The 12313-nt window shown below is 42.8% G+C and overlaps 1 protein-coding gene across 1 annotated transcript; it reads right to left on the reverse strand.

Moving 5' to 3' along the window:
- Window positions 1-988: 988 nt before the first annotated feature.
- LOC130406545 (putative nuclease HARBI1) lies at window positions 989-7738 on the reverse strand. The gene has a single exon (XM_056612188.1). It carries the CDS (start codon window positions 4130-4132, stop codon window positions 3086-3088), a length of 1047 nt encoding a protein of 348 aa, XP_056468163.1. The 5' UTR covers window positions 4133-7738; the 3' UTR covers window positions 989-3085.
- Window positions 7739-12313: the final 4575 nt, after the last annotated feature.

A 12313-nucleotide genomic window follows, 5' to 3' on the forward strand; every position in this document is an offset into this window, starting at 1 on the left:
GTGACCATTGGCTCTGAGGCTGTTGTACTGGGGTAGAGAATGCCTGTTGAGGAGGTTGGGTTTGTGGTGCGCCCTGCTGGACGGCTTGCAATATTGTATCAACAGACTCGGAAACAACCACCTGTTTTTTCTTCTCCTTTTCTCTTTTTGTGAGTTCTTCCAACTGAAGCTGAGATAGCTTCCTCTGCACCTCTTTGCTTTGTTCCTGTATTTTGTGTTCATTTTGCCGATATTTGTCCACTGCATGAACCACATGATCGCAGAAGTCTCTGAGTTTTATTTGTAACCAGTCCAACCACATCATCCAGCTTAACTTTGATTGGGCTAGGTAGAATCTCGATCACAGAGTTTCTGAACATGACCGAAAACACAGGATGGATCTCAGGATCCTCATTCGTCTCCAAGCGCCATCTGTCCACTTGGGCCTGGAGGTAGGATGCAGGATTCTCTGTGTCGTTGATAGGGAGACCTCTCATGTTTTTATGATCGATATGGGTAGGGAACTCCCTTCTGAGTGTGGCCCACATCGCCACTCTGTAGCGATCAAGTGAAAGCCCATCGAGCATTACGTCCATTATATCCAACCCTCCATTCCTCAGTACAGACTCCATTTTAGATAACCCCAATACTCTTGCCAACAGAGCTTTCAGGTCCCCCACTGCCATTAGCTTTCCCACTGTGAGTTCCTCAAATGTTCGAATCCATTTAGACGCCCCGTTATGAATGTTAGGGAGTTTAGAAATAACTCCCTCCAAGTCCTGTGAACCCCACGGTTGATATTGGACCTGTTGTCCTTTGACTAGAATAGGATAATTACCTGGGAGGGTGTCGGGTGCCTTTCTTCCCCTTCGTGCTCTCCTTAGGTTCCCCCGTGACTGGAGTACTAGGGGGCTTTGTATTGATGTACTGCAGCCAGACACCTCTGTGCCTGGGTCCCCACTGACCCTCCCTTGTGTGTTACATTCATTATCTCCTTCATCTAGTGTGACTTCCCCTTTAAATTCCACGTTGTCTGTTATCAGTGGATGCATGTTAGTTGGTTTGTACGGCGGTGGCTCAAGCGTCAGAGGCAAAGGTTGAGCCTCTTCTTCCTTTGTGATTATTTTTCTGGCCACTCGTTGTATTGCGCGCCACCTCTCTCCCTCTATTTCAAACAAAGCTAGCACTAACCTTTCCCTGTCTCTCATCTCTAAGGCCTTTTTTCCACTTCTGTTAGGTTTGTAGTTCCTTATTACTACCTCCATGTCCCTACACATTATTGGATCAAAAGTCCCTCCCATGGGCCATATCGTGCTTGTTTTAGCTGTTCCTTTCTCCCATTTCTCAGAGATCCTTGTTATCTCATCTCTGAGCAATGGATTGTTTTTGCTCAAAATCTCTACCGCTGTTGGTGCCATTTTAAATTATTACTATTAATTATTATTAATTTATTTGAGTTTATCCTACTAGTTAGTTTAAATACTTTATTATCTCTAAGCTACAAATGTGAACTCTTCCCAAGCGCTCGTCTCCCTCCCGAAGATTGGAATGTGGCCCCCACCCTTCACTGTTATCTTTAAGCCTGGCCTGCAGGCTCCTGCTCGTACCCTGTGAGATTGCTCGCGCACGTGCAGTTAGAGTCAGCGCGGGGATGTTTAAGTCAAAGAAGATTTACACATTTATTCAATACTTCAACAAATTAACTATTCTCTATCCGTCTAATTTATTTATGATTATCAATTACTTCAAACAAATTAACTATTCTCTGTCCGCCTAATTTATTTATGACAGAATCAACAAAAAATAAACCGGGTCGTAAAAATCTCCGAGGTAACTTAATCCTAACACGACTTAAATACAGACAATAAGCCGATTCATACAATTTCTTTATATTATATTGAAAAATGTCCGAATTGTTTGTAATTAATTACAAATAAAAGGTTGACCGAGCGTAGAAACTGGCCTTTTGGTTAAAATATGAACAGTCGGATGGATAATCAATCAACCAGAATTTCAAACAAGAACCTATTGCCACACAGCACCAAGATCAGAGTTACAGACTGGCCCTTTCTTTAGATCCAACACTGCAGCGTGATTGGAAGATTAGCGGGTCAAAACTCATTCAAACGGAACGTCAAACGACAGGCCCATTCTTTTAAAATAATGGCTGAATACATAACCATTCGAACAGATCAAGAACAAACAAGAAACTTCTCAAAACACCAAGATCAGGATTAGCTAATCACCTGGGGCCGGTATTTCAAAACTTGTAATCCAGATCAGAATGATCCGGATAACCAAATCCCCCTGTCCTCAGCCACGGATCAACCTGATCTATCCCGGTATTTCAAAACTTTGCTGGATTGGATCAGAGTGATCCTGATACCGGCAGATTGGGATGTCCAAATCCGTCCCGCCCCCTGGATCACAGACAGGAAACAGGAAATGGAGCCAACATTTTACAGAAAAAGGAGAAGCTAGCTCAACTATTGTCTCTGAATTAAAGTATAAACTTAGCCAGTGTTGATGCGTCCTCAGACTAGATGAAAGGCAATCATTATATTGAGTTAACCAATTATGTAAATCAGCACAGAGTTGAAAGAAGAGCTCGGCGATCTCTAATTAAGCAGAGTTTGCGCTAATGCGAGCTAACGCTGCTCCATTGACTCCTGTGTTAAGGAGCTAACAAGCTAGTAAATAGGCTAGCGTCTGTATGTCGCGGTCCACAGTCCATTTGAATGCATTCACTCGCAAGGCATTGTGTGTAGATTTTAAAATGTGTTGTACATATCTTTTTAGGAAACAGTTGTTAACAAAGGGGACAGCCCTAAAACCTTAATATTAGATTTACTTTACAGATGTCTGTGGGAAGAGACTTGCACAGACTTGCTCCAAATGGCATTACTTTTTGAGCTTTGGCTATGAAAATTAAGTGTGTGTGCTGAATGCATGTGAATAAAAACATTAGACAGAGTTTCAGTGGAGGCCTTTATCAGTGGGTAACTTAACAAAAAAAACTGTTACTTAAATAAGGCATTCATATTCAAACTTAAACATACAAATCGAAGTTTTGTTAAACAAAAGCACCAGACCTTATCAATGAGGATCAAGAGAAATACAAATTAACCATGGCATTTCGAACTGCTCTTCCTGCTGGTTCATCTGCTTGATGTGGTGGTGGTGGTGGCTGCAGCTGTGGTACTTCTGCCTCAAGTGGTGGTCTGTCCAGGATGTCTTCATTCAGAGGAACTCTTCTCAATTGGGCAATGTTATGAAGAACAATGCAGGCAGATATTATATTGCAGGCCTGCTTCGGCTCCACACGAAGATAGTTCAGGCAGGCAAATCTGCGTTTTAAAACACCATTGATACGCTCAATTGTTCCCCTTGTTGCGCTGTGTGCATTGTTATACCTCTGCTGTGGGTCACATGTGACAGTAGCAAAGGGGGTCATAAGCCACCGTAGAAGTGGGTAGCCACTGTCACCCAGGAGGATACCATCCGGCGCAGTTTGTTGCAGTCTTCTGTAGAGATGACTTTCTCTTAGAATCCGTGCATCATGTACAGAACCAGGCCATCTCACAACACAGTTGGTTATTTTAAGGTCAGCATTCCCTATGAGCTGCACGTTGATACTGTGCCGTCCCTTTCTGTTGACAAATTCCCATTCTCTTTCATGGGGTGCCTGAATGTGTATGTGGGTGCAGTCAATGGCACCAATAGTGTTAGGCATCCTGGCAATTGAGAAGAATTTTCTCTTGGTTTGTGTTATTTCTTCCTCAGTATCTGGAAATCTCACATACTGGTGAATTAGACCAGCCAGGGCTGCTGCCACTGAATGCATGACGTCTCCCACTGTAGACTTTGTCACAGCCAGGCCATCTGCAATGACTTCATAGAAGGATCCACAGGCAAAGAAACGTAGGGCAATAAGCACCTGCTCCTCCACAGTTAAGGCATGACTCCTTCTTGTAGGACGTTGAAGATGTGGGCGAAGAATTTCCCATATATACAAAATATCTTCTCTTCGAAATCTAAACCGTGCATAAAGCTCATCATTTGAGTACTGCTCAATGAAATTACCTCGTTGGACATACTGACGAGGCTTGTATTGTCTCTGACGGTGCCGCAGGACATGTACTATGGATGTCATGTTGAAGAAGCAAAGGTCATTGACCTAACGAGCCCAGTTTTAAAGTCTGTGACCTGTTCTTTCTCACCTGCTTTCAATTTAGCTTTATGGTATTTAAGGCCTTCCTTAGTGATAGGGCTTTCTCAGACAACATGGAGAAGAATAAAGGAAGTAATTTCACAACAGCAGAGACAACGGCCCTTTTGGAGGGTGTTCGTGCCAATTACCAGGCCCTTTTTGGAGGTTTTAGTGGTCCTGGACAGAGTTCTCTGTCCTCAAAAGTAAAAAATAAAATATGGGCCGACATAACAAGGCAAATTAATGCCACTGGTAGTGGCCAACGGCGGAGTGTTGAGCAGGTTCGGCTTAGGTGGAAAAACTTAAAGCAAAAGGCTACGAAGGACCATTCTGAGGCGAAAAACCCCCAAACAGGGAACAAGTCCATAAAACGTGGGGAGTTCACTGATACGGTTTTGGACATCATAGGAGGTGAGAGTTCCCAAGTCTTGTTTGGAATACTGCCAGCTGGTACAGGGGAGTCAATCGACCCCACGGAGCCTCTGAACCTGTCTGCTGAATTGGTCACCCTCACCCCTGTGGGGCTGGCATTTGAAGAGCCCAGCACAAGCCAGAGCCCTGTCTTGGAGGAGATGTGGAATCCACCGGCACCACCACCACCATGTAAGCGCAAAAGGCAAGCTGAGAAGGGGGATGGCTACAATGAACTACTGAAGGTGGAAACGGAACGGGCTCAGCAACAAATAATTCTAACAAATGAACAAATCAAACTAACACTTCTTAAACAAGAAGAAGTGAAGTTAAGAATTCAGTTGCTGGAAAAGCAGTTAAAAGACTGAAATGTATACTGCATAGTTTAACACTGTTTGTTTAATAAATCACATTGTTTTTCCTTCATAATTCCTTGTTAATTGGAGTTTGTAATGTCACTTACACGCAGTAGTGTAATGTTTATTCTGTGTTGCACTTCTGACGCCGATTTGTTAAAGCATTGCAGTGAACAGCGTGCATGTTTGCAGAAAAAAAAAAGGAACGTGAAAAGGAAATAAACATTGATCAAACAGCAGTGAAGCTTAGTTGTATTAAACAAAGAACTTTGGGAGCAGTTACACTTCAACTGTTCAAATCTTAACATGTAATCTCCCTCAAATCCACCTCTGAGGTGGGATCAGGGTGATCCTGATTTTTAGGATCAAACTGATCCAGATTTCCCACTTAAGTTTTGAAATACTCAACAGCAGCTTTTAATCCGGATCAAAGGCAGGATTGGATTGCCAAATCTGAATCTGAATCTTCAGGATCAGATTTGCTTTGAAATACCCGTTTTTAGGATCTGATCAGGATTTAATCCAATCCAGGTGGATTAATCCTGTCGGATCATTTTGAAATACCGGCCCCTGAAGCGGTATCCCAACCAAGAGACTTATCTATTCAAAAAGTGCGAGAAGCCTGTTTTCTCAAAATAGCAAGATCGGAATCAGAAATTCACCTGGTGTAGGATCTGCAGGTCAACTGCACCAAGATGAGCATTTAAAATTCACTAGTCAGTATCCCAAGAAAGCTCCTCAAATAAAAATGACTGAATTAATTCCCAACTGACAACTCAACCCCAAATAGGATACTGTCAGAAAAGATCCTACAGGTCTGTTTCTTTCGACCTGCGGGCCTGCTGGCCCTGTCCTTGTTAGAACTTTCCACTAATTCGTTCCTCCACAAGACAGTCACAGGACTTACAGTAAGCTTACTTAACCAAAACACCAAAACACCAAATAACAACAACTCGTATCAAAATAGGGAGCCACAAAGCGTCTTGGTCATTTAGAACCACAGACGCGCGTATGGCCCATGTGCGCGCGCACGTCAATCTTTCCCGCGGAGCCCCCGTATCTCTCACTCGCTCATTTATCTATAATTTTAGTTCGTTTGATCAAAGAGACACTTTACCTGCTGCTGAGCGTTTCAGACGGGGCAAGAACAGATCAAACGACTCTATCCTATATATGGCAAGACAACTTACCCTTGAGCTCTGGTCGTATGATCCGTTCGAGTCCCGTCCTCTGGCCCGGCAGCTGGAGAGTCCCTATTTCCTCCTGGTCGTGACGCCAAATTATGTCGTGGATTAATCGAGATTTAAAACACTTAGGCTAATTCAAGAGAGAGAGAGTAAAATAAAACGAGGGGTCCGGAGCAAGAATTGACAAAAGACTTTATCGTGCAGAAAAACAACAACGATAACAGCCGAGTAGGGTCTTAAGAGTCACTCTCGTTCACAAACTGTGGCGTCTTTTTATACACACAAACAGAGCAGCTTCTCCTTGAGGTGTCTGCCTCCAGTCAGTCATAAATCCACTTTAACCTGAATGGTCAGAAAATAGACAACAAATGGTCTGCAAAGATAGCCCTGCTCCTTTTAGGGGGGGCTCCATCTGTTCTAAACCCAGACACCTAGGCACCGTGTGTTTTCCACTATTAGGTATAAAATACCTCATAATAATCAGTTTACCATAGAATATAATCATTAATTTCTACCACACCTGTAGTAGCTCGCATCAAATTTAAAACGATGGTACTGGCATACAAGGCAGTCGATCGAACTGCCCCTGCCTACCTCCAAGCATTGGTAAAGCCACACACCCCAGCTCGATCCCTCCGCTCAACTACCTCAGCTGGACGTCTGGTACCGCCATCGCTAAGAGCTAGCAAAGGTCGATCAGCAAAGTAACAACTTTTCTCGGTTTTGGGACCTCAGTGGTGGAACGAACTCCCTGCCATTCACAGGGCCACAGAGTCGCTCACTATCTTCCGAAAAAGGCTCAAGACTCACCTGTTCAGAGTCCACCTTGACTCTGCATAGCCACAGTCCCCCTTCTGGCCACCATTGTGTTGTGTTGTATTGTATTATAGTGCTTAACTGTGTAGCAATGTTGTGTAGCATTGTGTTGTATTGTATTATAGAACTTAACTGTGTAGCTGCTATCATTGCTGTAACACGGGGAATTGGTTAGCCTAGCGATTGTTGAACTTGCACTTGGTTCTATGAACATCCTTACTGTACCGACAGCGATATATTGTTGCACTTCTTATGACAAATGTACTTATTGTAAGTCGCTTTGGTTAAAAGCGTCTGATAAAAGTTGTTATGTAGCCTATATTAATCTTTATCATCTGAATGGGAAATGCAATACTTTAGGACAGATACACCATCAAACGTGCCTCTAATAACATTTCTAGCGAGAAATATACCTTTTCCTTGCATAATCTCCAGTAAGTGAATGTGTATGATCATTATTAATGTTTATTATCTGAATGGGAAATGCAATATTTTAGGACAGAATCACCATTAAACGTGTTTCTAATAACATTTCTAGCGAGAAATATACTTTTTACTTGCATAATCTTCAGTCAGTGATTGTGTCTGATCTTTAGTTTTATAGTTATTAGGAAGATTTTATCGGCTCGCTCGCATGTTTCAACGACGTCAGGTTGCTAGGGACACTGCTTTTGCTAATCTAGCAGCTCACGTGTTTCCTGCGTTTGTGTTATTAAACCGTTACTTTGTGTAACTTTTAATGATATCATCTTGCTAGAAACACGTTTATCTGAGAGCCAACCCAGTCGCCAAAAGCATACGTTGACAGTGTACGTGAGTACTGGATTACGTCGCATTTCACCATAAAATAGCGTGACACACACACACACACACACACACACACACACACACACACACACACACACACACACACACACACACACTGCTAAAACAACAAGTGGTGAAATGCTCCAGATCTGGATCCACCATGGCCAAAAGACTTGTATGCCCCCCCCCCCCCCCCTTAAATAAATACTATGGCAGAATAAAGAATAAATTCATGCATTATCATTGAACTTGAACATGTGTTTTTACAGTAGAGTGGTGGAGGGATGACGTATGTTGGGCCACCCGGAAGTGAGCGTCGCCCTGGGTTCTCTTGACAAAAAGCCAACGGGTTTTTCCATTGGATTTTGGATTATTGCAGAAGAATTTGCATCTTTGAAGCACCTCCTCAAAAACTGAAAATAAATAAATAAATAAAAATAACCGTTATCCAAAGAACGAAATGTAAACCAATGCATTCTGAATGGGAGTGTTTCTCCGATTTTTCCATGCTACACAGAACGAAATGTAAACCCATGCAAATAAAGACTTCATGGTCATAATCATTTAAATATCATTAATCTCCTGAGTGTGTAGGGTGGTATTCTATTTTATTCAACGGGGCTACATCCAGTCACTTGACCGTCATGGTTGCTATGGTGGTTGCTATCGACCGCCCCCTCTAATCCCTATATGGCTCTAAAAACCACGTTGCAAAGGAGCTGCCGTCAATTGTGTTGTTTTTGTCGTAAACTAGGGTCCGATGGTTAAAAGATAGACAGATATTCCAAGGTATCCTTAAAAGGCAGCTTGGATGTTTTTATTTTCTGCAGTTTAGACTTCTTCTGTAACCTATTTTTGAAAGCAAAACACCGAGCTCATTAATTTAACGAGGCAGGGTTATTTGAAACAATTTATTAAATAAATATTTCTGAGAGGTCATTCCTTCTCCTGAGTTTGCTTCCTATTTATGTCTAGTGTACACCCCTAATGTCCACAAGCACCCCCCCCCCCCTCCCCATATGGATTTGGAGAATTGTTGCCACGTCCCAGTGGTGGAGGTATCATATATATGAAAGAGGACATTCAATTATGCTACAATGATCAATTAGGAGGCCGAAGCCCTAAAGGAAGTGATGCAATAGGTGACTGAGTTGAGAACATTTAAGTAAGCTGTACCTTGGGGTCTCTTATATATCAAAGGGGGTCTTAAATGACGCATACGCTTCAACCTGTTGCTCCAGCCCTACAGGAAATGACAGTTCTTCCCAGACCTACACCCTAGCCATCCAACAAGCATATCTGAGAATCAGGCCTCACTTTCATGAGAGAGTTATGAGAGAAATGCACGTTAACTTTTTGTTACCTCATAAGCGGCGTGGTGCCGGCTCCTTTTGACCTTATGACCCCAGACTTCAAAAACGTGTCCACAGGCCAGCTGTGTCTACACACCTTAAGCTACAAATGTACACCTTCATCCCACAGAAAATGGGGAATAGAAACATAACCTCTGTCATATGTACATTTACTCTACTGTTGGAGGTCACGCCCCTTTTCCCACCTTTTCGAGATAGCTAGAGATGCCAAAATGTATAGGCACATTTCCCGGGGTCCCGAGAACGACATATCCGAGATTTGGATTTCTAGCCCTTAAAGCGAGACACGGCAGGCAAAATCATCGATTTTTCAGTCACTGGTCAATTTTGATATTTTGGGCTATTTTGCACCATTAACATGTTCACATGTTTCGCACAAAAGAAAAAAAAATGTCAAAACGAAACATTTAGGTTTCTGTTTTATTATAGTTTGTCAACTTGCGCCTCTGAATTTTACAGAAGATTCACCAAACGTTTGCTTTATTACGCACCGTTTCAAATTACAGCCGGTCTCTGTCATATGTGTTCCGTGGTATCATTGGAAAGCACTCGATCTGCTGCACAACATAAAACTGATATCTGATTGGCTGGACTTGATTTCCGACCGGACGATTGGTTCGAATGTATCACGTGGTATGCTCTCAAGCTTGGTTGGCTTTTGCCATAAGAATCTTTAAAGGCCGTTTTCTCAAAATGAGTTTTTCCTCACACGCCAAGCAAGGAATCTCCACTTCTGTAGCACCTACATGCACCAAACTTTAGAATCTTGAAATGACATTTTATGCATAAAAATTGGGCGGCAATACATTTTTTTAAGGCATTGGCAGTATTTTCTGATTAACTGGATAACGAAAGGAGATATCCATAATCCCCTTTGTAAATATTTTTCTATTTAATATAGCAACAACATGAAAAAATAATTTTGAGCCTGGCTTTTTCCAATGGTCCGATTCTTCGTTTCAAAATGTATGCATATTTGCGCATATTTTATTAGATATAGCCTAATTAGCATATCTTAACATACAATTACAGAAAACTTTCAATGCATTTTCTTCATCTAATCATGTGGCTAATCAACCGGTAAAGTTTCATAAAGATATCTGTAAGTTAAAAAAATAATCGTATTCACCTGCCGTGTCTCGCCTTAAGGTACGGCCACACGAAACGCGTTACTCGCGTTAGGGGCGTCGAAAATCTGCATTTTTGCACAGGGAGCCATTGGTTTAGGCGCGTAGACGCGATACGCGCGTTAAAGCGGCACGTTAGATGCGGCAGACGCACGTAATGACGCACGTAAACGCACCAACGCGCCCAACGCGCCGAGTTCAAAAAATTGAACTTTTAACGCGAGTAACGCGTGGCACAGAAGCACATGGCAGACATCTTAGTCTTTATTCTGGGTGGAAATAGTAACATAGTAGTGCGATTAAAAGTGTTTATGTAAAAAATACTAGCGAGAAATGTGCATTTTACTTTCATAATGTTCACTCGGTGAATGTAAAGGATATTTGGTTTGATAGTTATGACGAAGGGGGAACACTCCATTCACTTGCATGGGCAGAGTCCAGGGTCGGACTGGGAACGATTTTCGGCCCTGGCATTTTTCCATCTACACCGGCCCCTTATGGACCGACCGACCGACCCCCCCCCCCCTTTAGCGCAAATGAGCCGAACCAACTTTAGCGAACCTACTTAAAGGGGGTAGTTCGGAATTTTGGACATAGGGCCTGATTCCAAACTGAGCATTGGTATTCTATATCACTGGAGACAGTTTTCAACACATTTCATTCAGTCCTTCTAGTTGCAGAGTTCGCTCGTGCTAGGCTAGCGCACGTCAACGGGCAATGCTAGCCTGCTATTAAAAACAGTCTTACCCACTCCACAGTACACCCGAGGTAAATCAATCATAACGACAGACTATAAATCTAAATGTCTGTTTATAGAATAATGTTAGAAATAAAACCAACCTTGCATTGCATTGCATTTTGAGGGAATTGCGGGGTCTCAGCAGCAGTGTTTATATTCCTGTACGTAGGCTACGGCAGCGGCGGACTGATACCTAGGTTACCTGCCGCTGTCATTGCTACAAACGCAGAGTACAGTGAACGAACGAATTCTACAAGCGTATTAAATTAACAAGATATGGCCACGTTTGGAGGAGTTAGCGATGCATCTGCTTTTGAAGACGATTATGAGGAATTTGTTGTATCCAACGAACCGTACATGTACGAGCCGGTGTTTTGATGTCAAAGCCAGCAGCAACAAGCCACAGTTGAGTCCTTTCTGGATCTCGCACTGGAAATTGGTGGAAACTTTGTGGTGCCCATCTGTACCGTTTATTTCTACAATTTCTAAAAGCACACCATCATGTTGCCTAGTCGTTCAATTGCGCTTGTGTCCCACGCGATCTGTTTACGTTCTTCTGTCGTGATTCGGTTACAAACCTAACCAGCGCATAGTAGAATTCCGCTTCTGCTGAGAAAGTAGTCCCTCGATGATTCATGCGATGCAAGGTTAGTTTTATTTCTAACATTATTCTATCAAGACAGACATTTCAATCTATAGTCTGGCGTTATAATTGATTTACCTCGGGTGTACTGTGGAGTTGGTAAGAGTTTTTTTTAATAGCAGGCTAGCATTGCCCGTTGACGCCTAGCACGAGCGAACTCTGCAACTAGAAGGACTGAATGAAATGTGTTGAAAACTGTCTCCAGTGATATAGAATACCAATGCTCACTTCGGAATCAGGCCCTATGTCCAAAATTCCGAACTACCCCTTTAAGAAAGACCTGTGAGCCGAATTCAACATGTCGCGGTGGGCACAATTAAAAACCAAACGGCCTACCTTGACGCTGTCTTGATCGCGGGGCTTCTTGCAAGTTGCAATTATTCCACATTAATCCACACGGTTTAACATACCCGGACAGTCCTGCTAGCATGCAATGGATTATGTTAGGTTGTAGCAGCAGGGACGTCGGGGGCACTAGCAGCAACGGTTGAAGCACTGGCCACAGCAAACAAGCGATCTATTTTAAAACATCCAGACGCCTCAGCTTGTAGAGATTTCTGCCTTTTGTCCCGAATCTTCTCCGCTCCCCCTTTCTTCTTTTTGCCAACTTTTTCCATGATTTTTAGCCCATCCACTGAAATTAAAATATAAGCGAAGCAACATCC

This window comes from Gadus chalcogrammus, chromosome 16, assembly GCF_026213295.1.
Source record: "Gadus chalcogrammus isolate NIFS_2021 chromosome 16, NIFS_Gcha_1.0, whole genome shotgun sequence".
In the NCBI taxonomy this organism is placed as follows: domain Eukaryota; kingdom Metazoa; phylum Chordata; class Actinopteri; order Gadiformes; family Gadidae; genus Gadus; species Gadus chalcogrammus.